This window comes from Drosophila montana, unplaced genomic scaffold, assembly GCF_035044405.1.
Source record: "Drosophila montana isolate Dmon_TW-CO22-7 unplaced genomic scaffold, ASM3504440v1 contig_1_1, whole genome shotgun sequence".
NCBI lineage: Eukaryota > Metazoa > Arthropoda > Insecta > Diptera > Drosophilidae > Drosophila > Drosophila montana.
Genome location: NW_026996920.1, coordinates 1,881,996 through 1,909,572, shown reverse-complemented (window position 1 = coordinate 1,909,572; position 27,577 = coordinate 1,881,996). Strand labels below are relative to the sequence as shown.

Below are 27,577 nucleotides of genomic sequence, written 5' to 3'. Positions count from 1 at the left end.
GTGAACCCATAATAATATTCAATTTATTTATTGCTACGAATTTTGAAATAAAACTTTCAAGTAAGAAAAAAAATAGTCTGTTTTGGAATGTGAATGTGGCTTAGGTACGGCATTTTTTATTCAAATAATCCCCTGTAAGGTCCGGTTCATGGTACATATGATGAGTGAATGAAATGAATGAAATATAATGTAGTTCTTGAATCAGCAGATTTTTATTTATCAACCGTAGCTCAATTTCTGTATGCCGGAGCCATTGTCATTGCAGGCATTTGTTGAAAAATGCTTCTGTCAAGCGCATTCTAGGAACGGATTTGGCTAGAATGGCTGATGATTTTATGGCCTTGGCAAAAAGGTAACAAGGGTAGACTGAGAAGGTAAGTATACAGAAGCAGTTAAATAGTGAGATGCGGATTTAACAATAATAACAACTTGAAGAACTTTGAAGAGTCTCCATTGGTACGTGTGGAATGTAGTGTTATTTTCTTAAAATAATAAGTTAGCGATCTACAGTATTTATTGTTTTTAGTATCTTTTATATTTTCCTTGCTGACTACTATGAGCACCACATCTACAGCACAACTTTAAGGGTATTTAATCTTCAGCATGCCTTTTCAGAAGACGTTTTTAATAACTGTCTAAACTTGTATTAAATAAATAAAGCTCCTAAGTCGCTTAATAATCTGAACCCAATTAAAACGCAATTCAAAACATGCACCTAAAAGCCCCTTCTTCTTTTAGATGGTGCCCCACATAAATAAAACATCAAAGTTAAAGCCAACTGCGACAGTCGAAACCAGTTGACTGCCTTCCAATTAAAACAAAATAGTGCGTTTATGCATTTGCAATAATAATTTATTATGTATTACTGTTAAACTTCACTTTTTGTTAGGGTTGCTTTTCTCTGGTTGCTGATTTTCTGTATTTTTTCTGCATTATTTAAATGGTATTTATTGTAATAATTTGTATATTTTTGCAGCGAGCGACAAATGTTGCACAATTAGTTAACACTATTGTTTCAATGTATAGTATTATCTTTTAAATATTATGTTTAGTGACTATTGTGACTAAATTTAATGTAATGTTTATATTTTTAGTATATATATAATAGCATATGAAGCGTTAAAATATATATTTAATGTCGAGTTTATAACACATTTTTCAATTAAGAGTGTATTTATGTCTAATTATCTATATTAATTTATATATTATTATTACTTTAAATTGTATATGGTTTAATGGGTAAGCATGTGAAATACTTGAAGTGTTTACTTTATAAAATATAGCTAAATATAGCTTAATGCGTTTCTAAGCTAATAAATAAATTAAAACAAATTAACTCCAGCTTACTCGCGCCAGTACCAATATTTTAATACCTATTTAAAACACTAGAAAGCGCCTTTTAAAATATTTATACATACATAGGTACGTATAACAAACTATATATTAAGCTTTTGTAGTTCGAAGCTATGATAAAATGTGTGGCTTGATTCTCAATGCTAAATATGTCAACTAGTAGAAGCCAATAAAGGCAGCCCTGCACTACTTTTAAAAGCCTTTACATGCCTATATACAAAATGCTAGTAGCTATCCATAAATCTAAAGCATTCAACTGGGTTATATCTATGCTTTATATCTTGGTATCGGAAGTAATTTATTTTCGCTATTTAAAAGTATCTACAAATAGCCGTTCCAACGCTTTTCGCACGAACATTCTCAATATTCATAACTGGTTTAAATTCTTAAAATATATATATATGTATATACATAAGATTGCTCTAAAATGTTGGAGTTCTGCATTTTGGTCCGGCCGCGCTCACAAGACGCGCACTTCTCAATGCCGCCACCTGGATTGCACTTTGAGATCAAATATCCTTGTCGCCTTTGGCAAAAGCTGACCGCATTAGAAGCTTAGTTGGCACTTCCAAAGAGCACCGAGTTCTTGTAATATGCCGTCGGCCTCTCCGACAAAGGACTTTTCACATCGCGCTCAGCATTCGCTGCACGTGTTTTGCGCTCCATTTCCAGCTCCTGTGCGAGGGATTCTTTAAAAACAATTGTAAGGATAAAGCATGATGGAAAATTATCAACTAAGTTTCTTAACCTTAAATTAATCATTTATATGAATAAAGCTCCTTTTAAAGAAAACTTCTAGCCTTGTTCTTAAGAGTTTTTCATCATTAAGCGGGTCAGCGGTGATTTGCTATATCTCCTATGTTCTCTAAAGACACATCACACATTGTAAGATACATACAGACAGAAGAAGAAACAAACAGACGGATTTAACTAGAACGACTCGGCAATTGGTGATCAGCAAGAATATACATATATACTTTATGGGAACGGAAAAGCTTCCTTCCACACACCAATTACATCTGCACACAACCATTTTACACTTCTTTTGCACATTTTCTAAAACTTGCCCTAATTTTTTTTAAAAACAACCCCTTTGCTTGGGAAACAGGTCCGCAAGCCCTCAAAGCTTGATATTTATTTCTAATGTAGATTATTGAATATTGAATGCAGATCAAGTTTTTTTAACTAGTTTGATCACAATTCTGGTCCGATAAGCTTAAAGCACAACAAAGCATCAGAGTCATCAGAGCTGATTCGCTGTTTAAATGTCTATTGTCTGTGCGTTATGCGAATTTATCAGTTTTAACAATATTTTGATTAAACTTGTCAGAGATCGTATTTATTATTGCTCTAACTTATTCAGGGCTGCCATTAATGTTAGCTTGATTCACGTTTGGTAAAAACCACCAACGCTCTGTATTTAGGTTCACTTCGTAAACGTGGTTTTTCATACTAGTCAGAACTACCTATAGCACAATAAGATGAAATTTATTTGAAGTCATCGATAGCTAGCCTGGTTTTCCGGAAATCGTATAGAATCAAAATAAACTTCATTTATTTTGAGCACATATCTGAGCTTATAAGAAAGAGACACCACATTTAGTATGTAGGCTCTCGTATAGTATACACAGAATATTTTACTTTTTGGATACCTTTATCTGATGCTGCTAAAATTAATAATCATTTATATTTATTCCCGAAATATTTAATTAGGCTAACACAGAAGGCATTTCCCATGGTTTTGAGAGCCCCTACATTAACTAACGCAGCAAGCGAGGTCTTTATGATCAAAGAAAGGCAGAATGTTTCTTTGGCAGCTTGGCGCTGTATTCATGGTATCTTTTAGTCGGACACTTCCGACTGGAGCAGTGTAACATGTAACATGTATCCAAACAATTTGTCAAAAACAAACAACTGTTCCGATTAAAGGTTCGGCTCAATAAACACAAGAAAAAATAATATGTGTTCGGTTATTTGCGGTGTCTTATTGGGTTTCCTTAGATTTTGAAAATATCAACGCCAAAGTCAGCATTTGAATGAGAAAATTGTTGGTTTTCTTAATAACAATAAGGTGGATTATTATGAAATTATTATTTTTACTAACATGGACTTTAATGCTGTATGAAGAGTTGAACGAAAACTCATGTCTCTCAGAAACTAATTAGATGCGGAATTAAAAGTCTGCATCGGTATTTTATTATCGGCATCTTGTTATCTTTCAGTTCTTTTTTGTAAGGAATTCTGGCTAACGAAGGAAAGGAGTATATCGATTTGTGCATTGTCTGTTTATTTTATCTGTCCGTCTGTGCCTATAAATGCAATTTACGCAACTATACTGAAGTGACTGAAGATTTTTTAGTACACTCGTAAGAAGATTCGCGTCGGAAAAATGCCAGCTCAGCTTTTAAGCTAGCAATAAGTGGTGGCGGGCATTCACGGATGACCCCTCTTAAAAATGCAAGGACTTATCAGGACGGAATTCTTGTATTTCAACTCACCCGAATAATTTTGCCAGAAGGCGCCAGTGGCCATCAGATCGATGCCTGGATAGCTCCAAGTAGCCTTTCCGTTGCCAGTAGCAGCTGTAGCTGCAGCGACAGCGGCTGCTGCCAAGCTGCCCTCAGCGGCGGTGGTAACAGAAGCAGCAATGGGTGGTTGGTCCTCGCGATCACGACTGGAGCAGCGCGCTTCATTATCGCGGACAGCGCTGCTGCACTGTTGGCGCTCCATGGAGCCTTCGTGATCGGAGTGCGGCTCGCGTTTAAAGTGGGTAGGGGGATCCGAATGTGTGGCGGATGCCGCCTGGACCGTTTGACTGGTCACGTCACATGAGGAGCTTAAGGACTTCTCAGACTTATCACTGCCGCCACGACTGCCGCAGTCAGTATCTATGGAGTTAAAAATAAAACAGAGGGCGCTGTGTTGGTTATCAAAGCGTTGGGCGCAGGGGGGATCGAGAGATCCGAAAGCGAAAGGCGGTGGGGAAGATGGGATATTGTTAGCCATGCTTTGTGGTCGCCTCTGCTTTTGCCTTAGCACTTACCTTTTAGCGCCTCAGCACCTTCGCTGCTAATATTGCTGCATTTGCCATCGGCGGCGCTGCCTGCACACAGCTCTGCCTCGCTGCAGGTGACGTTGTTGGCATTCGAGCTTGTGTTGCCTTTGCTGCTCTCATCGCCCAACTGTTGTTGATACCGGATACGAATCTTGCGCTCGCGTCTGAACCGTTTCTGGTAGAGCACTATAAAATGTTAAAAAAAGAAAATCGGAGAAACAATCAGAATCATATTCAACATCCCAATCTCTCTACAGTTCGATAATTTTCATATTTATATATATACCTAGAGGGCAACACTATACATTAACTGATATATCTCGTAATTATATATTTTGGGGGAATCGGAGAGAATATTGAAAGTTTAAAATAAGCTCGAATTGCGTATGCACATACGTTTCTTATATTATGATTAAACAACTGTAAATACCATGATAAAATATTTTTTTATATATTTTTTTGACAATGAGGGGAGTTATAAAAAGTGAAATATTTGAGATCTGTTTATTCTAAACGAAAATCTAAGCGCTCGGTTTATTCTATCAAGCTTTTATAATATTTGAGTTATGATTAAATAAAATATATCAAAATCTTTTTTTTTTCCAAATATTATTGGAATGGCGCAATATATCGACAAAGATAATGAACTCCTTCTGCGGAGGGTAATATATATTGATAATTTATAGCTTTTCGAGTTTCCGAGACGCACAAACGGACTGGAGGAGTTCTCTAACCGACCCAGTCAAACAAAACAGCAAAAATCTTTGCACGAATTCCCTGTGTAGACTCTCATGTTAGCCAAAGTTAGTAAAATAACATAATAATTATATATTTATTATAATTATAATTATTATTACCTTTATTATAATATTAATTTTAATTAAAATTTTTAAGTGAGCCTTGCATCAAGTGCTTTGAGGGAATCCGCAAAGTCAAGGTTACTTAAAACTAAAATCACGGTTGGTTGACTTCACGCTCTTTTTTGTTCATGTTTAACAGTGTACATTTTACGGCTAAAAACAGTTTATTTCGATCTAAAAAAGAAATAATATAAAGCAAGCAACGGCCCCTTTTTCGCTTTTGTCTATATTTAGATATATAGAAGAAATTACCCGTCGCCTCTGGAATCAATTGAATAATGTTGAAAGTGCAAGTGAAATTTCGAGCCAACTTCTGTCATTAGAGACCCCCTCTAATGGCCACCACGAGTCTACGCATTCACCTCAAACCCGTCCCCCACACAATCTGCTAATTACCAATTGACTAGTGCCATGTCCACTGAACTCTTGCCCAGGTTATTTACCCGTGTGACCGCTTTATATCGGGACTAACACATTATCGGTCCCATTGTCCCTGTTGCCGCGCAATAATTAAACTAACTAGCTAAGAAACTCATTACCGCTCTATTTGCTCATATTAATAATGTTTCATTTAAATTGTCTCTCTCTTTAACTGCAATAAGCAACAATATTCTGGTTAAATTATACTGGCTCTTGATTGTGTGACTCTTGATCTTAGTGCTCGAAAGGAAACTTCAATAAACGTTTCAGATTAGTAGCTTATATGGCTTGCAATGTGCATTCATTCGGGAAACACTTTTACAGATTGGGTAATGGGTATCTCCGAGTCGATCTCTTTCAACTAGAACACTCTTGTTAAATAGAAATCGAGGGTTTGCTGTTCTGGCATTGATGCTGCTTACAGATAATTGAGAAAAAGGTAGAACCCCAAGAACTGACGGATCCTCAATTGCGTATCCGCCCGCGTGGGTGTGGACGCGATTGCGCTTGCTGATTCTGATTTGGCGGCAGTTATATCATAGAAACAGAAACTGATTCAAGCACGATCGTCATCAATGAACACTGATCAACTCAGTCAACCGTGGCTGCAGCCATTTAAAGGGTGTATCGAATTCACATTGAATTCGACTTATTAGCCAATGGGACCGGCAATGCTCAAAGACCGAATGTGCAAAATTGTGTGTGTTGCTCTGTTGCACTCGTTCTCTCCCTGCAATTGCCGCTTTTTGGCATGTTCGACAACCTTAAGATATTTATCGCTTGCTTTATTATTATGGGCAATTAGATGCCTGTGTGGCTTTTGCATAGTTGTGGTCATAATCTGAATGTTGCCCGGCCCCAAACACATTTCTGGTGGCTCCGACATGCATAAATGCAGTTTCATTAACAGATTTATGTGCGCTACTCTGAATGCGAATATCAGAAAGGAATGGCAAATGAGAACAGAACTAAAACACAGCGTGAGAGAGATTTTTGCGGTCGGGTACAACTGACTGCAGAATACTCTGTTTACAGAGCAATAAGAGTGTTAATTAGTCGAATAAACATTTCTCGTACAGATCTTTGGTGGCTTTAGGAAATACCGATCCTTGCAATTATTTTTTACTTATTTCTTATTTTCAGCGTATGCATGGTATAAAGAAAAACTGAACACAATTACAGTTCAGAGCTAACAATTTCGGTAGCTAAATTGGCGTTTACCAATTCGTAAGTGTCGGCGTCGTAAATTTGAAAGCGACCAAGAAGTGGACCACACAGAAGTCATACTATTAGTAGTTAAACGTACTAACAATTGTTAGTAATGTAGTTTTTGCCTTGGTATGGTACCAGCAAATGGTAATGCGTACTTTTAGATATTTTTTGTACTCTCCCACACATCTACTCTCTACTCTAAATGCATGATATGGACGTATGATATTTAATGGGCCCCATAGTAATTGGCGGAACGGTTTCTTGTTTCAAATATGAATTACAATCAATGTAATGCAAAAATGTGGCTGTCCACGCTGACACATTGCCAACTCACCCTTAACGTTTGTCTAGAGACGCTCACACCCACGATTCGACAACCCTTTTAGTCTTTTGGAGTCATCATAAACATAATAACAACCAATTAAAAGATCTTTGTGTGTGCGTCAAGTAAAACTTTTTGTCTGTAACCAAAAGCAACTCGAATTCCAAACTCAAAGCCCCCAGCCCCCACAACCCCTTTCAGGCATCTTCGTCTAATGATGTGGCGTCGTCGTCGTCGTCGACGTTGTCGTCATCGTCGTCGCCGTAGCGTCGATGTTACGTCGGAGTTGCTACTTTTTGCCAATCGCTCGAGTGTAACTAAATAATGAAATGATATTAAATTCATTTGAATTGTGATTTCTCTTGAAAAGGTCCCGGTACAGCAAAGAACGAAACAGAACGGCAGCTTCGGACTTAAAGCCTATTTTGAGTCCGGCGACAACCAGAACGACCACCAGAGCGCCGACAGAGAAAGACGAGCAGTGCGGAAGAGTGAGGCAGTCGACATATCAGGTGTCATTGTCATTTGAGTCAGTTTACATTAAGCGCACACGATTGGAGCTGGCATAGGCACTCTACTCACTGCAGCGCTGGGAACAGCTCGCAGAAGGCCTGGTTCATCGTGAAAAGGGATTGGTGCTAACTCAAATATTGGGGAGAATTTATATGAAATTATGAATAGACATAAACTAGTTATCTATATTTGTGTGTATACATATACAAAGCACTGTTTGTCCCAACTGACTGACTGACTGACTGATTGGTGACCAACTCACAGATTAAATGGTAAAAGCTAGAAAGCTTCCTTTTAGGGCGAAGAGAGCACAATTTGGGCTAAGTGGAGGTCACAGTTTGTCGGAAAAGCATTTCAACCTGTGTAGTTGAGGTGTCTGAGCGTCGACCTGCTCGAGAAATACGGCTGGCGACAGGGTTATACAAATATGGCTAAAAAGGGTATAACAGGTTTGTTCAAATGTTTGTAATAGGCAAAACGAGTCATACCCGACCTCCTAAAATAAGCTCTTGTATAGTTCAAAAATATCTAGAATATTTAACTCTTCTGGTAAGGTACCAGAAACGGGAAAAGGTTTCCCGATCCCCAAACATTTTTAAAATTTTAAAATTATATGATTTTTTAACAATGAACAGAAGTCATTTAAAAATGTATTTTTTGTAGTTTGTGGAATGTTTAGTGTATTTTGTATTAAAGAATCTTAGGCAGCTCGCCGCTGGGTTCAGGGTATCTTCTAATCGGGCACTCCCGACTAGATCGCTGTTTATATTTTATTTTTGTTTGTCAGCTTTAATAAGGGGATCAACTTTAAAGAAATTTAAATTATTAAATCGTTTTGTGTATTATTTGTTCACACACTTTTAGAACTAATGTGCTTAAAACTGAAATGGGAATATCGAACTCTAACAAATCTGTATTTTGTCATCAATTTGGCGGATAACCTGTTTTAAGTCATTGAACTGCGAACTGTGAAGCTATTTGCCCAGGTACATTGCTTTACTAAAAATTGCATTCCAAAACATTAATTTCATTTTGTGTGAATTATTAAAATGTTTATAAAACACCTTAGTTATGCAAATAATAGCATTTTTAATAAATTATATAAAATAAATAATAAAAAACACATCATTTAATATGTATGTCGGCGGGAAGCAATCTAAACATAATTTGCAAACAACAATGTGCGACCTGCTGCCAATTTTGAGATTCTAGTTAATTTTAGCAAATTTCATGCAAATATTTATTTCTTATTTTTTTGTGCACCCAAGAAGATTTTTTTGTATCTATCTATATATTATCATAGACTGGAAATGGCATTGAATTTTATGTTCTGATTTGACTAAGATTAGTCTTATTGTACAACTTGTGGAAAATCCATTACTTCATTCATTGATTTAAAATTTGAACACCTACAATTTGAAAAAAAAAATTCCAATTCAACTATTATTCACAATAAATTAAAAAGCACCTTGTTCTAACCAGAGACCGGCAATATTCATTGTGAGTATAACGTGTGAACGGGATATACAAATTGTTCTGTACAATCGATTAGGGAATGTATATTTTCCGATCCGATAAGTACTTATAACACCTATAACTTTTTCAGTTTCTTATGGAATACGTCATCGATTAATTCAAACAGTAGTTTTAAACTTACCACGTAGTTTGCGCTCGTCGACAAGCTGACGTTCCAGGGAATCTTTAACCTCGCGTTCGCGTAGTATGTCCATCTTAAGCTCGGCTGTGGAGAGCGCATAAAGAGAAAAAGAGAAAGGAAAACGAAAGAGAGGAGTCGAAAATTATTTCCGGTCACATACAACACGATTTACTTTGCATATGAAAAAAGATTATAGCTATCCGTCAACTTACCTTTCTCATAGCTGATCTGCCGTTCCTGCTGCCTGGCATTGTCTGCGGCCACCTTCAGAAGACTTTGTATGTTCCTCAGCAACGTTTCCGTGGAGCTTGCGGGCACAACGGCATGAGCATCGAGGCCGAGCGGACCCAGAGCCAACCCGCCAGCCAGTGCAGCGGCCGCAGTTCCATCATTGGAAGCCACCAACAACGCCTCATTAGGCGTCAATGCCCCACCCACGGCGGGTGAAGGCCCATTAGCTGCTGCCGCTCCGGCGGCGGCGCCTGCCGCACCATTGGCCACGGCAGCAGCAGCCGCTAGCTGGGAGTAATTCAGGGCGCGCTGATGCTGCAGTGCTGCGGCGGCGGCTACATCAGCCGTCGGTGATCCGTGCTGGCCAACCACGCCGAGATGATGCGCTTGTCCCGGATGATGGTGTGTGGCGGCTGCAGCATGTTGATGCAAGTGAGCAGCAGCTGCAGCAGCGGCGGCGGTAGCGGCCGCCGAACCCGTGGATAGATTATCACGCTCCGTGTCACTCAAGTCTGTTAAAAGACATACAAAGCAGTCGGAGTCAGTCAGCCAGTCAGACTTTGTAAACGTTATTGTTTATCGCAAAGGCAAAGTTTACTCACCCTCGTCGTCTTTTGCCAAGCAGCGTTCATCGACTTCGGATTGGTTCTCGTCGCTCAGATTCTCTTCCTCCTCGTCGTCCTCGACGCCAATTATGGGACCGCCGCCAACGCTGCGGCTGCCTTCGTCTAGGCTGCGCGACCCACGCGGCGATGGCGCTGCCGAAAGACAATCGCTGCGGTCGCTGCCGGCGTCGCAGTTGCTGCCGCCATGGTCCGTGTTCCCGCCGGACTTGCTCAAGTTGAGAACTGGACTTTGGCGCGTGGGGGAGCCTGCAGGGTACGCAAATCGAAACAACTTATCAGCACTTGCCTCTCCAGCCACTGTCCATCTATTCTCCTTACAATTGCGCGAGCTAAGATCCCTGGGCTTCAACTCCCGCTCGTTCACAATACTGCCGCATCGGTCAACTCCACCGGCGCATATGGCCTGCTGTCTCTCATCCGTGCGCTCTTCGCGCAGGCGCTCTAAGTGCTTTACTATGTCCTCGTAGGCGGCACGGCAGTTCTCCCAGATGCCTGAGCGGGCCAGTGCATCCATATTGGCAGCCGACATGCCAGCATTTTGAGCAGCCGCCTTCAGCATTTGACTCTCTGGACGGGCGTGGAGACCGTGTGGAGGCATGCCAGGCGACATGAGAGCCGCCGCGCCAGGATGATGGGCATTAATTTGCATAAAGGCCATGTGGTTAATGGGCGGAGGATTATAGCCGTTGGCCAACAGCGGCGACTTTTCCATACGATTTATATCTGCAACATCATACAAGCAACATCGAATATATATGTAAACACTCCTCCTTTCTTTTTACAATTTTAAGAGTTTCGACTTATTTGCAAGAGCTCGAAAAAAAAGTTCGAGCATCGTTTGGCTTCTGTTTATGTATACATACATTTCAGGGATGGGAGAGAACAGGCCAAATAAATATTATTTTGATGGAAAGAAATTACAAAATAATCTCGATCTCACTTGATCTGTTAAAGGACCAAGGATCCGAGTAAACACGAGGTGGGCCAAAGTGGAAAATTCGGTCAATTTCTAGCTAAACCTGGCTACTTTCACAGATCGACAGCCGTAAATCGTTCAAATATAATAGAGATATAGCTGTTTTTTGTCATCTTGATTTTTTACATTTCCGACCGATTGGAAGCTATTTTAGTGATCGGTTATCGGCTTGTGAGGGATATCTTATCTGTGAAAGCAATATGATATATGTACATAGTTGTCTGATGCTGATAAAATATTTGTAGACATGTTTGTATGGAAACAAGGAGACGTAGGAGTGGGACACACTGGCGGCAGGCGGACATGGCAATATCAACGCGACTGACACAAATTAAGAACATACAATATACGCTTAGCCAGCCGGCAGATTGGACTGAAGCAAAAAGACGGACTATGTCGAATTTCGTAAAAATAGTTTAATTAATTTAGTTGCAAAGACTTTATTTCTGCAGTGTATATTACATAGCTCATCACGTACACAATATTTACAGTGTAAATTAACTGCATAGATGGGAAACACAGAATAGTTTTGACGCTTAAAATGCTTAAATGCAATTAACTAACAAATACAGTTGCATTCGTTGGTCATATCTATGGGAATAGTGCAATATCACTCAAAAATCAACGCCCCATAATTCACTCAGTATTTCCCAGCTGGCTTGTAGGGATTGAATGACTTGGCAAACATCTATTTCGAGTTCTCCATAAAGAGGCGCCGACGGCGCATGGTTCTTAAGAAAAAGCATGAGATCTTTTTGATATATGTGTCTGATATTGTGCGTTGGTTCAGACACATTAATAAAATGGGGCGTGGTCGAACTTGTCAGATACTTCAGGAATTCATAGAGACTCAATATGTAAAAATCAATTAATTGTGCGCGCGTTACCTTAGAGGGCAAGTATCTCGAAGAACTTAAAATAATTACAATGCCTCCGCATACAGACATGAAACTCGAAAACACAATTCGAGCAGCAGCAGCAACAGTCATAAGTCGAAGTCCGAAGTCTCTTTGTAACTCTCTTAAATGCGATTTCCTGTACAAATCACAGTGGCGAGTCGGAACGTTTTCGATTTGATTGCTTGCCTTGGACAAATGGGCATTTATCTGAACTTGGAGCTGGGAACTGCCAACTGGCAACTGGCAACTGGCAACTGAGAGTTGGAAACGTGCAGAAAAGTTGTAGGTAAAACGAAACAATTGCGCATTGTGTATCTGTATCCGTTCGGCAAAGTTATAATCAAGGCATCCACAAATCACAATTTTTCTTCAGTTTTTTCTTGCGACTTTCAATTGGCTGCACGAGTAGTGAAAACGAGTAGTGAAACAGATCCCCAGAGCGAGTTGGTTGCGATCCAAATGATTTTATTACCATTTCAAGTGCGTTTGGCAATTGCCAATCGATTTGTTCGCTTGTGCTTGTGGATCGTGATTATGGCGCTGCCGACGGCCATAACAGATATTAAATTCGAACGCCCTGAAATTGGCTGGGAAAGCAACGACATATGCACGAGCAGCAACTAAATACAGATACTACTAAAGATAATGACTTTCTTTACTTACCACTAATATGGCCATTCTCATAGGCATAGTCACCGTTGTCCAGGCGATGCTTCTTCAGCTGCGGATGCTGTGTGAGATGCGAGGGCGGCAGCGATAGGCCAACAGGGCCACGTTTCGGCGGTCTACCCGGTCTGGAACTGCGGAATTGCAGAGAGTTACTGTTGGGTTGAAAGCAATGACAATTGGCTTGGTATCAGTATAAAGCAGCTGTAGCACACACCAGACGACGTGGAATATGAGAACAATAGCATTGCACTCACTGGGATAATGGTTGGCTGTATTGTGCTGCACGGTTATGTTCAAAATAGCTTGAGAGTTTCTAGGAGCACTAACAACTATTTGGTTTTATTATTAATATATAAATTCGTGTACGAGCCTGTGTGGCGTCGGACTTAGAAGCGTGAAGTCACCGGTTCAACTCTAGTTTGATATAGTTTCACTTGTTTCATTGCTACTGATTTGCTACTGAAATGCCCCCATTTTAATTATCTGCTATCAGAAACTAAATGATCTAGAAAAGAAAAAACTATTTCTAAGCGATTTTTACCAGCAAATGCTATTATTTGTTTCAAAAATATTTAAATAAGCCTTGTGCAAATACTTGACGTATGCAAGATTAGTTACCAAAAGCCATAAACAAGTTTGCACAGCAGGCACTCATGACAAACAAGTGATGCAGATAAAAAAACAAATATAAAACTGCGTCTGCCGCAAATACTCAGAAACTAGATGCAAATAGAGACTAAACGTGGAGTCAGATTCTCAACTATCTACAAAACACATGGGCGCAGCAGCAGCAGCAGCAGCAGCAGCAGACAACAACAATTAAACAATTACCCAAATTAAAAAAAAAAAAGCATTCCTACCTGATGTTTACCTGTGGCAAACAGCAGGGCAAATAAACTGAGGTAGCAATGTGGGCACAGATTGAACAATTTATAATTGTGCGTGGGCCCAGGTGCTCCCTGATAGAGTTGCACTCATACAGCGATTGCAAATATTTACAGTTATTTCAACAATAAATATCAATATTTGAATGTAAGATCCAGCTCGAGATTTAATTGTGCAGCATAATAACAAAGCACATACCGATTGTAGACTCGGCCACGCGGGTCATGTAAAGAAAGCCACCAACTACCGATGCGAGGCACTTATTAGCCACGCTTCTGGCTAATAAAAAATCAAAAGCCCAAACGTCATCAGCGAAAGTGTTTTTGGGCCCAAACGGATGCCGTACGCGTCACTGACGTGCAAAACATGCGTCCCATCTGGTTGTGTCAGTCAAGCTAATGAATTTATTAAAACTAGGAGAAAGAGACAGCTCGAGCAAACAACAACATCTCGAAGCAACACTCTGCTTGGACCTTGCAAACAGGGCCAACGATAAGCGGATGCTTCATACTAACTGCCATTGGAAAAGTTCTTTCGGGCAACTGTCTGCCGAGATTGAAAGTGCATACATTTGTCTTTTTACTTTTCGTTTTCCTTGAAATGTGTCATTTGTATACTCCGCGGATAAGATTGCACGGTTCGCAACGTTACAATACATGTATTGTGCTGTAAATAGGCAAAAATTCCAAAAAACAACTTTGCAGCTCAACCGACAAGCCGAAATTGGCTTTCTAGAGTGACAATGAAAAGACTTAAACCATGCCACATGATCTACCCACTCATTTTGAATCCATTTAAACTTAACTTAAACTAATTCATTTTTGTCTAACCTTTGCCTCATTTATTTTATCATATTATTTTTCCCCCCACATAGCTGAATATGCTAAAGTTCGTTGGCAATATTCTTGTTTTCCAAAACATTGTTATTTATAAGAGTTTATCGAATTAAGAATTGCAGCTATATTGAGTAAAAAAATATATTAAAATCTTCCAAAAACATCTCATACCCAAAATGTATTATATTTTTTTTAGAAAAAACGTTAAAGTCTGGCGCAAAAACTCATTCATAGCCCAAAGAATAACAGATTAAAACAAGCTACCAGCAAAATGTACAAAGCTATATCCATTTCCCATGTGTCTTATTACCCTTAAGAGGAGTATACATTTTTCTGTATTCCAAAATGATCAACTTACTCTAAAAATGTGAAAGATATACATTTGCTCGATCTTAACACTTTTTCTGGCACGAGTATATATTCCGAATTTCGAGTCCCCAGCTTCAATAGCGCGCTGTTCATACAGACACGCGGACTTATATACTCTATTCACTTTGTGAACAAATACGAAAAACTAGTATGAAAGCCGTCGGGTACAACCGACTGCACAATATTTCGTTCTCAGTGAACAGAATTGAATTCTCTTGACTATTTGGTAAGTGACTTTCAAGCTAGGAACTATTGATTATTGTAGCTGTGAGGGCGTGGTCCCGCCAGGAGGAGCACGATCGCTGATAGAATATGAGAGACATATATGGGATAAACGAGAATATATTGAAACTTTCTAGCTTTAAAAGCGTCGAAGGATTCTTAGTAATGTCAGCATATGAATATAATCGTGTTCACTTTGTAAGCCGGCACAAAGAGAAGTCATGTCCAGAGTGGAGTCATAAAGCAACTAAATTATTTCCAAAATATATTCCACACGATTGTATTTTTATATATATGTAATTTATCATAAAAAATCCCGAGAAATTAAAATTTGTTCACATAAAAACTCTGTTTTTGGGCAATTGTTCCCATTTGATATAATGAGCCTAATGAGACCCTAAGTGTGAAAGAAAACTGCATCTAGCTGCAGATACGAGCAGGGCTATCTCGAGTCGACTGATACAGATCAGGAAAGAGAAGCGTTATGTGCTGCCAGCTTGAGCTGAAGATAAAACAATTTTTGACTATGCACTTGACTGCGGTTTTAACCCAATTTAAGTGCAGCGCCTCACTTGAAATAAAACCTATATATATATATGTTTATATGTATATATGTGAAAACAAACGTCTAGTCAGGAAGAAACAACAAAAGCATGCTGTACACGATGCAAACAGGTTCGCAGTGGCTACTTATAACTTCAGCAATTTGCTCGGAGGGCGTTTAGCTGCCAGAGCGAACCAGTTTGCAGCTGTGTTTCGCCGAGTGTATTTCAATAATCAAGGGATAGCCGATCTGTTAAACATTGAATTGTGGCACTCGCCGTCGAACCGTTCGAGTCCTGGCTCGAACGGCTCGAAAAACTGCGCTAAATGCGCGACTTGGCAGGTTATTCGCATGAGACCAAAAACATTGCTGCAAACGGCAACTGCAATTGCAACTGCAACTGCATTTGCGACTGGGATTGCAATTGCAATTGCCTAAACTGCTGGGCGTTGCCAACATTTGTCAGAGCTTCCACGGGCAGAACAGCGAGTCGGTCAGAGATCTCACACTTCTTGTTGCAAGTGCATTTGTCGTTTTCAAATTGGCAAATCAATTAAATTTATTGCTGCGTTGCCACCTCACATTCGAGCGTTTGATTGCTGTGGAATCAATGGAACGTGGCCAGCTACCAATTAAGCGCCAGCGCAAATTTCCATATTTCAATTATGCAATGCTGGGGCTGCGGCTTTAATTGAATATGCGATTGAAATGGATTTTGCGGCTCCTATTGGTGTTTGACTTTGAACCAAGACTCTGGACTGGATTTCTCAGAAGAAGCCGTGGCCTTTTGAAGTCGACTCAAATTTCTCCAACGACAATAGCCCAAAGACAGTTCACGTTTAGCATTAGAATTTCCATGAAGTTCCTTACGCAACAATCAAGCTCAGTTTCAATGCCTGTCCAACTGGGAATTCATTGTAAATCGACATGCAAATGCACAAATGACATGCCATTCACATGTAGCTGTGCCTCCAAGAATGCATACGGAAAAGGGGACAGATACACAACACTAATTGTGGGCTCGAGCTCAGCGAATTGTGGCCAGTGGAGAATACAAAGTGCCGCATAAAAAAACAAATTGCACTAGTTGTGGTCTTATTTTTTTGCCAATTGCCAACATTCATAATATCACTGGCATGGAAATGCATTTGAATAAAATGATAGAAATTCAGCTACAGCTGCAGACACAAAAGCTTACAATTTTCCTTGGCAATAAGTCAACTATTAGTTTGCCAAATTAATCGAATCACTTATCATTTTCAGAGAGAGTCGAACTAGGGCCACCCAGGTTTTGCAGCCCCTTTTGTGGAGCACATATATATAAACAAAATACAGGCTGGTAGCTCTAATTAAGGATTTCGGCTGGCTATTTCTAGGCTTGCCTACAATTTTTTACAATTTTGTTTCTCTCACAGTCCAGCGAGTGCGCGTAGCTCGAGGCTAGTCGCTTTTCTTGTTGCCGTTGATGATTTTTGTTGACTTCAATTTTCAATTGGCGTGCTAATAACTCATTTAGTTCGCATACTGAATTACAAGCATGCTACGTCGTCGGGTGTCGTGTTTCTTACAAACTGCTCAGCTCGCTGCTATTCAGACTCAGACATTCACCGAGCCTCCGCCGTCCTCTGCCATGTACCCTGTCAGTTGAGTCGCCTCGCTTGCAAGTGCTCGCGATGCTAAGAGAATATTAGCCGCATTTTCCTTCTTTTTATTATTAAGTTTTTTTTTTCTGTGTTTTTGGTGGCGCTGTAATTATTTATTATAAAAATAAATTGATCTATTGTTGCTTCATTTATACTAACAACAATGTTGCTTTTGTTTTTGTTTTTGTTTTTTTGTTACACTCAATTAAGTCGCATTTGAGAAATGCAAATCGCAATCATCAACAACAGTAGACTGAAACTTACATCTCACAGACAGCGAAACGGGAAAATTTATATATTAAGATTTAATTCATAAACGTATTATTTGTATACCCTGTTCCCATGGGCGAAACTGGTATATTGAACTTGCAGAAACATCTGTAGCTGTAAGTCAGCAGAAAAAGTTTGAATATATATCTGATAGCATCTTTCATTTTATCAAAATCAAGAAATATCTAGTCCCAGGCCTAACGTATTAGCTTATCTAGGAAATTATATAAAGATAAAGATCAAAATATTGGAAGTTATTTAAGAATGAATTTCAGCAATGTTAAGCTGTAGGAAGAGTACGCTTTATTGGAGTTAGGGTATCTCCAAGTTGGGCTCTACATTTTGGTTTCTTTTCTAGCTTGTGAATTTCTTCTGAATTCGAAAGGTTGTATTTTGTAGGTGATTGGTTGGTTTTCACAATAAACCATAAATTATAGACCGGCAAATTTAAGAGATTTTCATATAAATTCATATATTACGTTAATTAGCTGTCACAATTAGTGTGCAGTCATTAGTAGTAAATATTTTCGCTAATTACACTTTTCAGCACACGTTAACAGTTATATATTAGGTTTTATATTGTCCTTTGCTTTGAGAAAGAACAATTTCTGTTTTTGTCTGGAAATGATGAAATCAATCTTTTGCCATTCCTTAAGCTTACATGGATGTAATATTGTCGATGCCAAGCAAATCTAATTTAGTCAAAAGGTGTGCCCATCAAACCGGATAAAGCACGTTGCATTGATCCCCAAGCAAATGTGGCCCCGCCTCAAAAGTCACTTTGTGGATGCCGCGCGACTCTAAACGGCGTTTTGGTCAATGCGGCGAGCAAGGAGACAGCTAACCGTCACATGAGATCAAATTCAATATCAATTTGCCGGAGCAGTACCCAGCGCATTGGCAAATCAATCGATTGAAACAACTGACAAACTGACTGACTGACTGATGGACTGATGGAGTGATGGACTCGCAACTGACGGACTGCCTGGCTGACTAAGGGAGTGTGAATAAATTTCCGGTCTCAATAGTCTTGGTGTGTTTCTAAGCAGGGCAGAAAAAATTAAAGAAAAATGTATTACAATAAAGCCTCGACAAAAAGGCAAACAAATATAATAAAAAGTATTGCAAAATAACAAAAACGGATGAGCTCAAGAGTATTTTAGAGTGAAAAATAAAGACATGTTCCAAAACTTTCTTTTTTTTAGCATTTTAACTAAACCACCGACTACTGCCATACTCTTTCTCAACTGGAACGACATCTGTTCACGTTATCCTTATTAACAAAAAAAAAAAAAAATGAAGAAAAAAAAGCACATTGACACGCTCTATTTGTTTAATTTGAAGGTCCTAACACTTCCGCCTGACGCGGACGCGGGCTCGGCCCATTTCCGCATTATGCAATTAATTTAATAACAAATTTTTTCGCTCTAAAAACTCTCAAGTGCACACAGAACGCACATCTCTTGTACGATTGATTTCGATTATTTCAACAGATTGCCATAGTTTTTTATTATACTTGTGTGTTTACCTCTCTGGCGGCTTGATCGATAGGCATCTGCAATTAAAAAGAGAAGAACAAGAGACAAGTGAAGTATCGTACTAATATAAAAAACAATTGTAAAACGTTGTTGTGTGTAAGCTTCGACAAAAAACAGAAGAAGAACAAAATAAACGGAAAGCAACCTAATAATAAAAAAAAAAAACTTTGGAATTATGTTTCATTTTATGTACACATGGCGGGCGAGCGGGTGTGAAAATGCACACGCCTCTGCCCTCGGCCCTCGGCCCAAGCCAGCGCAAGCAGCAACAACTACACTTTATAATTACCCTAGCTCACAGAAAATAAACGCAATGGGGTGCAACCTGCCCCGGCCCTGTGCTCCGGCCCCAGAACCAGACAGCCAGGCTCTATAAAACTGCCAACAGCCAACTGGCAACTGCCTTTAGCGGTTTATGGACTTGCAGCATTTTGGCTTTACCCTTTTTGGTCAGTTTGTGGACTCGGCTGGCTCGTTGTGCCTCTGTCAGCGCCCAATTCTTTAGTTGTTTCAATTTTACGCAGTTCTTTCGGGGCTAATAATAGGTTTAACCGCATTTTTAACTGTTCTTCAATTGGTTGAGCGCACTCTGGCCCGGGACTCGGGACACGGGACTCGGGACTCGGCCCTTGGCACTGGGCTCAGCGCATGTGCACTTTGGAGCACTGTTTCCATAATTAACTATATGGTTTTTCATTGCGATTCCCGTGGTTTCTGTCTCGGACAGGCAGAGAACACGGTGAAACCAAAAAACTGTCCAATTAAATGTGTTGTCTTATTTCTGACCGTTTTGATGGCAGTGCGAAACATATGAAAATGCATATTCATGCTTGAAAACTCAAGGTGGATGGCACCAGAAAACATACGTGATGGAAAAACTGTTGTCTAACTAAATAGGTAAAAGATAGAAATTTTGAAAAATTAGAGATTTGAAGAGTTTTATCCTTTAGCATTGAGTGTAGATCAATGTTATTCCTCGATAAATGTGCAATGTTTAGCCAAACGTTAAAAAATAGCCCCATACTTATTGCATAGGGCATGCACATGCTGGTAGTATCTGGGTTAAGGCAATGTTTGGTTGTTGCTGCTGTTGTTTATAATCGAACGGAAATGCTTTGACAAGGCACCGCACGCGTCGAATGTTTTATGTTTTCTGTTTTTTGCTGCAGCTACAACAAGAGAACAAGAGGACAAGAGTAGAAAACTGTTCGCAAACTATTGTTAGAATCGCTCACAAATTTACGCAACTGTGATGTGCGCTGTTAGTTAACAATTGGCTGCAAAGGTGCAACTAGGTGCAACTGCTGTCAGTTGGGCGTAGAGTTTCGATTGGGCGGAGGGCGATTGGGCGGGGCTGCGATACCGTTTGCATTGCGTATTTCCGCCAAATGTCATCAGAGTAAAGTTTCTTGATTAGTTGCGCGAGTCGGTGGCCAGAAGTCAATCGATATCGTTACTCCGATTCCAAAAACTATTTGCACAGCGAATGCGTTTCTCTATCCCCCAGCTAAGGAGTAGGCAGTTGTGTGAAGTGTATATGGTGAGGGGGACGTGAGGAGCGTGGGGAGGTGATTGTCTCACGCAACGGGAGGCGGAACTCGAACAGGAAATAGGCAAAATTTAACAATTTCGTATTCGCATTCGTACCTGGCAGTGGTGCAGTCTCTGTAGAGCACATCAAAGTCCTTACAGCTGAGCAGCTTGCAGCGATTGACGCCCGGCTGGATGGCGCCCAGGCCACGCAATATGCGCACCTGCTCCACATTGCACACGAGCGGCACAATGTCCAGTCGCTTCAGTTTAGTGTACACCGTGTGCAGTCCCCCGACCAGGTGCTTGAGGAAGAGCTCAAAAGCCTGCGGCAGGCACAGCATTGTCTCATTGCTGATTATAAAGGCGGCCACCTTCTGGCCGCGATACTCCACCAGCTTGCACTCATTGGCGCTGGGATCCGAGGTCGAGATGGGCGGCGGCGAGTTGTACGAACGAGGTGGCACATGATGATGCGCCGCGGCCATCAGCTCCAAGGGCGACGCGTGGTGCATCATCTGCAGCGAGTTGAGCAGACCCAGCGAGTGCGGCGGCAAGCCGTGCGGCATGCGTGGCGCCAGTCCCGTGCCCAGCGCTCCGGCGACATGCGGCGGCGGACTTAGCTGATGATGTTGCTGCTGCTGCTGCTGCTGCTGCTGTTGTTGTTGTTGCTGGGCCATTTGCGCCATCATCGAATGGTTCAGGGAGCTCACTGGGCTGACAGCGCTGCCATGCCGCGTGGGACTGCTGGCTGGCGAGCAGCTGGAGCCGCGTCCATTGCCCGTATGTGAGCTGCGTCCATTTGGCCGTTCGTCTCCGGCTCCGCGCGAGCTGTTGCTGCCGTCGCGGCAACCATTCTGTTGCTGTTGCTGATGTTGCTGCTGCTGCTGCTGTTGCTGCTGCTGCTGTTGTTGTTGTTGGGCTGCTGCTGCTGCGGCGGCCGCTGCTGCCGCCTGCTGTTGCTGCTGGTGATGCATCAGCATCGCCGTCGTGTTCATGTTGCCGCTGACCAGGAGCTTGTGTGCACTTATGTTGCAGTTGCCGTAGCTGCTTTGGTTGCTGTGATTGTTGTTAATTGCTGTTGTATTGTTGTTGTTCATCGACCGTTCATCGGGTTGTTGTTGCTCACTGAATTCACTTGTCACGGATTGGCTATTGACATTGACAGAATCCATGCTTCGTCATTGGCTAACAAATTTTTGTTTTGCGGTTTCTCTCTTTCAGTATTATTTTTGTTAAATAGCGCGTTAACCTGTCTTTGAGCTCACTAAAAAGAATCAACGCACGCGTGGTACATAATTAATGAACGTTTAATTCGTTTTTAATTATTTTTTGGAGTTTTGACGTTTTTCAAAACCTTAAAACTGTGTAGCTATTATAATTTTTATCTGATGACCATTCGAGATACAAATAAAATACGCATGTGTTCGTGTATATTAGCTTTTGCTGAAGTTCGCATTCAATTTGGACATCTTGATATTCTTGCTACTACGAAAGCGTACAATTAATGAATATGCGGTTTTTTATGTAAAAAATCCTAATAAACTATACAATTTGGTTGTTGAAAAGCAATTTAGAATCTGAATAATGTTCGAAATTATTGATGACCAAATTAATATGTATTTCAAAAGCACATAAGTTATCACAAAAACAAATAATATTTAAAACATTACAAATTATATCTTAAAATTTGATTTTCACAAGTTAGCAAAAAATAAATTTAGTAATTATTTTGTTGCAGTTTATTTGGCTGAGTCAAAGCAAATTTTTTGCACATATTTCATCCTGTTATCTGAAAACACATGCCACAAAATATGACCTTTTATGAGCTAATATTGAAATATAATATATTGTTTGTTTTTCCAAGTCAATGTCATTTATTTGCTCAGAGTTTGGCTTTAAGTCCTTCTGTCCTCGCCAGAAAATTACCTATTTAATCTTTTTTTAATTTAAAATTTTACGCACTTTTTATATTTGCAAAATACTTTTTAGTTTTAATTAACTTTTTTTATTACATTTACAATCCAACCGAATTTGAGATGCGTTTTCATAAATTTTCAATAAAATGATTTTATCATCTTTTCACAAATCAGAATGCAAATCAACACCGACTCAGCAAAACGCCAATTGGGCGAGGGAGAGCACGTAACCGTTACTCGTTACCGTACCGACGGCGCGTCACTGAGCTGTTGGGGCCATTTGCTGCCGCTGAGGCCACGAGCAGCACACGAGAGGACTACGACGACAACTGAGACTGCAAGAAATCAACGAAACGAATTGCATTCGAAAGGGAATCGTCAGTCACTCGCACAAACTCCCACACACAAAGACACATTAATTGGTAAAGCCGCTGTTACGCGATAGACAGAGAGAGAAAGCGAGAGCGAGCGAGCACACACACACGAATCGAATGTTATTTTTTTTATACACCCACACCATGTGGCGCTGGCGCTCCGTTATGTACCGAGGTACATTTTCGTCAACGATGTCGCGAGAGTTGAAAATGGAAATGCGCGCGCAAAACTTTTATTGCATTACCTTTGCTTACGAATGACAAATTCGTAATGAAAGGCGAGCCAAATGTGTTTCGTTTCGTTGCCAGTTTCCAGTGTTCGAACCAAGCCTCGGCGTCCGCAGCGCCAGCAGTAGTAGCTGCAGCCCCATCTACGTTACATATACATGTACGCAATCCGATGTATGTGTGCCTGTGTGTGTGTATGTGTGTGTATCTGCGATTGTGCAAAACCCGAAACGATATGTATACGAATGCGTTGCTGTTTGAATTGTACACCAATACAAACAAAAAGTGGGAGTGGTATACAATAGTTACCTCTGTCTGTGTATGTCTCTGAGGCTGTCTGGCTTTGTGCGCTTGTGTTAGCATCCCCGAAAACACAATGACAAACGTAATAAAATACAAACAAAAACAAACACAAATGAAATGAAACACAGAAGCAGAAAAGACAGAACGAGAACGATGGCTGAGACGGAAGAAAATTAGCAGCAGCACTCACACATATGCATATCTATATGTATACGTACATACATTGACGGCGCTCTCTCACTCATACTATACCGAAGAACAGCACTGACGCTGACGTTGCTGTCGCCGCCCTATACAATACGGTAACATTCGTTTTATTTATTTTTTCATTTCGTTTGTTGGCTTGGCGTTTTTTGATTGCGACGATTTCATTTCATTTGCGTTTCAATTTCATTTCGTTTCAGGCAACAGGGCGCATTCTCTTTCTCTCTCTCTCGTTTCTTCTTATTATGCTGCAAGCACCGCTCTCGCTTACACATCGCGCACATACAACGAACACACAGAGCAGGTGGCTTGCAACCAATAAACATGAGGGAGCGTGAGCGACACATTTACATATTTGCATTGTGTGTGTGTGGTTGAAGTGAGCGCTGCCCAGTAGCGCGCACTCACTCACTCCAATGGCCGACATCGCTTATATAAACAAATGACAATTGTTTTGCATTTCTGTTCGTTGGCTGTTTTTTTCTTTTCTTTCTGCCAGAGTAAATTAAAATAAATGCATTGCATTTGCAAAAAACTTCGTGTACTCCCGACGTTAAACTTCGATCTCGACTCCGACTTGGTGGCAGCAGCTTGTGCGCAGCTGCTTAGCGAACTCCTTTTGCTTTATTTTTGTTAGCTACACAGCTCATTTTCTTATTGGAAAAGCATTTTAATTTCAATTAAAAAAGTAAATGACAAAGTTTTTCGTCTCCCCCCACTGAACCTACACACTCAATTGCCATTACCCTATTCTTATTAAGCCCAACTTTTGGGTGTGCAAGCGAGACAGCTAATGCTGCTCGGGATGATGTCCATCTCATATATTCAATGTTTTTTATGCTATTTGTGGGTTTGTCAACCGTTTCCCTTTTCGTTTCTCATTCGTTTCACTTTTTCCATTTCGTCTTCGTCGTCGCATTTATATTTCTTGCAATTTTTTGCTTCGATTCTGAACAGTTCGGCAACAGTCTGCCGCCATCCTGCTTACACTCGTCTGCGCTTTAAACTTGCACTGTGTGCGAGTGTAGAGCTAGCAGGAGTTGGAGCCCTGAAGTACGAATGTTAGACTTTTGGGGCTGGCCTGGGGCGCTTATACTTATAATAAAATACCAAATACTTGTCGTTGTCGCACCTTTTTGGCATCTTTTGATATTTACATATACATATGTATTCTGTATGTATGTAGTTATGTACATACACACGCATATGTATATGTACATATGTACAACGTATACATATAATATAAAATGCATGTATATGTACGACTGTATTTGTGTACACAGTACATGTGTGTATGTTTGGCGTTAATGCGGTGGGTTCTCTTCTCTTTTATTCTATTATTTGTTCCCCGTGGCTGCCGATGGCGATTCTTTCTGTTATGTGTTTGTGTATCTTATTCAATTTCAGTTGGCACCACCAATCGGAAATCGTTCTCTTCTCATTGCTGTGTTTTTGAGAAATTTTTTATCTCACATTGAAGTATGTTTATATATACATGCGAATGTATGTGCATATATACATTCCTGAGTGTATGTAGAGACACAGATGTGCTTATGTATTTGTACAAATACAAAGTGTACGTGTGTACATATATAAATAAAAATCCATGCTCAAAATAATAATACGTACCTTTGCTTTTCTTTAAGCTTAAACATTTAATTAAAACGATTATGGAAAACATTTTTTTTCTATTAAAATCATGTTTGTATACTAATTCCGTCAAAAACCAAACACACACAAAAACATGGTTAAGACCAAAACGAAATATTCAGTTTCAATTAAATTCTGAAATATTAATTAAAATAGGTTGAGGAACAAATAAATATATATGTACATATATATAATTAAAGTAAATTTATCTTAAGCATACTTTAATAATATCTACCATTATTCGCCATTGTTTTAATAGTTTTTAGATTCTTGCTTCTATTGGGTCTCTCCATAAAAAACATAGCTGGGCATTTTTTAATCAAATTTTAACGTCTTCGCGCTAGTATAAACCAAAATTAACTTAAGGCGGGTTAATGACTTGGCCAATTCAGCAGGGTCACATTTTTGTCTCGAAATCGAATCTTTCCTAAGATCTTTTTCCTGCCGATAGGTGCTTATCACCGAAAACTGTAATCATAGGTCAGCATCGTAATCTCAGTAACATTTCATAGAGCTTACGTATCCCTGATGACGATTGAAAACGAGTAAATGAGGGTATAAAGATATTATGCAAAATTATGTTATCAGCATCTAAATCGAGGAACCTTAACATCTGATGTCTATGATATCTGTAATCGTATTTAATCTTCGGGAAACCAGAGCAGATAGTTTTTAAAGAGTACAAGCAAAACCTTGGCCTGATTATGGTTGCAAGCCATTTTTAATTGGCCTGTCACACTTTGACTGACATGTTTTCCATTGCCCCACCAAAATGACTGACTAGGATACACCCTGTACTAAGCGCAACGCGCATTCAAAATTCCTTCTATGCAAACACAAAACCACACAAACAGGACGAACACCGCAAGCTGCCCACCTAATGCAATAGCTCAATGCCACACATTGTGAAATGCATTCCTAAATAATGTTTGTGTTTATATTCCGATCGATTATGTATGCTCTAGGGAATACCTAGTGCTCCCACATGTGTGAATACACCAAAGCACGAGGCCTTTAAAAATGAAAAATGAGAATTTGTCCGAGATATGAAATATTATAGATCTCTGGTTACCTTTCGAAAATAGCTCTTACTGCTTGGGCTGTGGATTGATCAATCAGTCAGTCAGTCAGTCAGTTAGTCAGTCAGTCAAGACGAACAGTTCTTTATGTACACACCAGCAGGTATTACCAGGCTTTGCCCAAGGCAATTATACTACTTAAAAATTTAAGTCGTTTAATTTCTACTTGTTTCCTGCCCGAGGAAAATTGAGATCTGCAAATAAAGCTTACAGCCAAATATTACTTGTAGAAAAATATATCGAAAGACGTTTTCTCAAAACTGACCTAAAAACTACAAAGAACCAGTGACTCCCATTTTTCACCCAGGAGAGGTGGATTTTACAAAAAGTGTGAAAAACGTCAGAAAACAAAATATTTCATCCAACGATTTTATAATAATTGCTTTTGAAATATCCCTAAAGCGTGCACATACATTATCTAAGGTAATAAAAAATCGATAAATCATGCAGATCCACGGACCTGAAGTCAAAAAGACGGGTACAGGGTATAAAAACGTCATGATTTCCAACTTTTTGCTTCTTTTTTTAAAACATGCATTTAAAATAAATTATTTAAAAGGCAATACAATTTTTATTAAAAAATACTGCATTGTTGATGAATCAAAATTTGAATTGACAATAAAAAAAGATTTGTGACATTTGCTAACAGATACAGAGTAGACCGAGCTAGTCGAGATTTGATGATGCCTATCCCCGAGCTGGCAGTTTCCTGAATTCCTATTACTCTTGTTAGACACTAACCCCTTAAAAACGATTTGAAAATTTGACGGATTAACTTATATAAGGTTATGTAGACGCGGTTCACAGGCGTGAATCATCCGTAGAAACACTAATTGATTTCTCCTCTATCAGGGAAGACTCTATTGAAGGGGTTTGAACTGTAGTCTTGCTGGCTGTGCCAGGACAAGGGGCTTCCATTATGTATTTGCGAGTAATTACTGCGGGCTTACTCAGGCGGACCAAAAAGGATGCTGTCAATTTCTCCGTGAGGTTCATGGAACAATATTAAGTATGACGTCTAATGAATCAGTGGGTGTTGTCCGTAGAGTATCGGCGTGTCACAAAGATAGAAGTCCTTTACGTGATAGCCGGCCAGCATACTGAGTCATTGTTCGAATTGCCAGAAATCAATTTAATTTCAGTCCTATGAATTTTTCGATCTGCCGTACTTCCAATTCCAAATAAGAAGC

At 39.9% G+C, this 27,577-nt stretch overlaps 1 protein-coding gene across 5 annotated transcripts; it reads right to left on the bottom strand.

Annotated features, from left to right (window-relative positions):
- Nucleotides 1–830: 830 nt before the first annotated feature.
- dac (dachshund) lies at nucleotides 831–23,186 on the bottom strand. Of its 5 annotated transcripts, XM_064679339.1 has the most exons (11): nucleotides 22,799–23,186; nucleotides 20,748–21,897; nucleotides 19,091–19,117; nucleotides 12,788–12,945; nucleotides 10,568–10,972; nucleotides 10,226–10,495; nucleotides 9,605–10,135; nucleotides 9,393–9,476; nucleotides 4,397–4,594; nucleotides 3,852–4,241; nucleotides 831–2,042 (listed from the first exon to the last, which is right to left on the bottom strand). In XM_064679339.1, exons 2-11 carry the CDS (start codon nucleotides 21,803–21,805, stop codon nucleotides 1,909–1,911), a joined length of 3,255 nt encoding a protein of 1,084 aa, XP_064535409.1. In that variant the 5' UTR covers nucleotides 21,806–21,897; nucleotides 22,799–23,186; the 3' UTR covers nucleotides 831–1,908. The 5 variants fall into 5 exon arrangements, with proteins under 5 accessions (XP_064535409.1, XP_064535410.1, XP_064535408.1 ...); XM_064679340.1 differs by lacking the exon at nucleotides 22,799–23,186 and having other exon boundaries at nucleotides 12,788–12,924; nucleotides 20,748–22,120; XM_064679338.1 differs by lacking the exon at nucleotides 22,799–23,186 and having other exon boundaries at nucleotides 20,748–22,118.
- Nucleotides 23,187–27,577: the final 4,391 nt, after the last annotated feature.

Bases quoted from the DNA above. Each gene is read 5' to 3' on its own strand.
- dac (XM_064679339.1), bottom strand. From the start codon at position 21,805: ATGGATTCTGTCAATGTCAATAGCCAATCCGTGACAAGTGAATTCAGT. The intron at 9,477-9,604 runs GTAAGTTGACGG...CGCTCTCCACAG, and splicing joins GCAGATCAGCTATGAGAAAG to CCGAGCTTAAGATGGACATA. The intron at 4,595-9,392 runs GTAAGTTTAAAA...AACATTTTATAG, and splicing joins CGACGAGCGCAAACTACGTG to TGCTCTACCAGAAACGGTTC.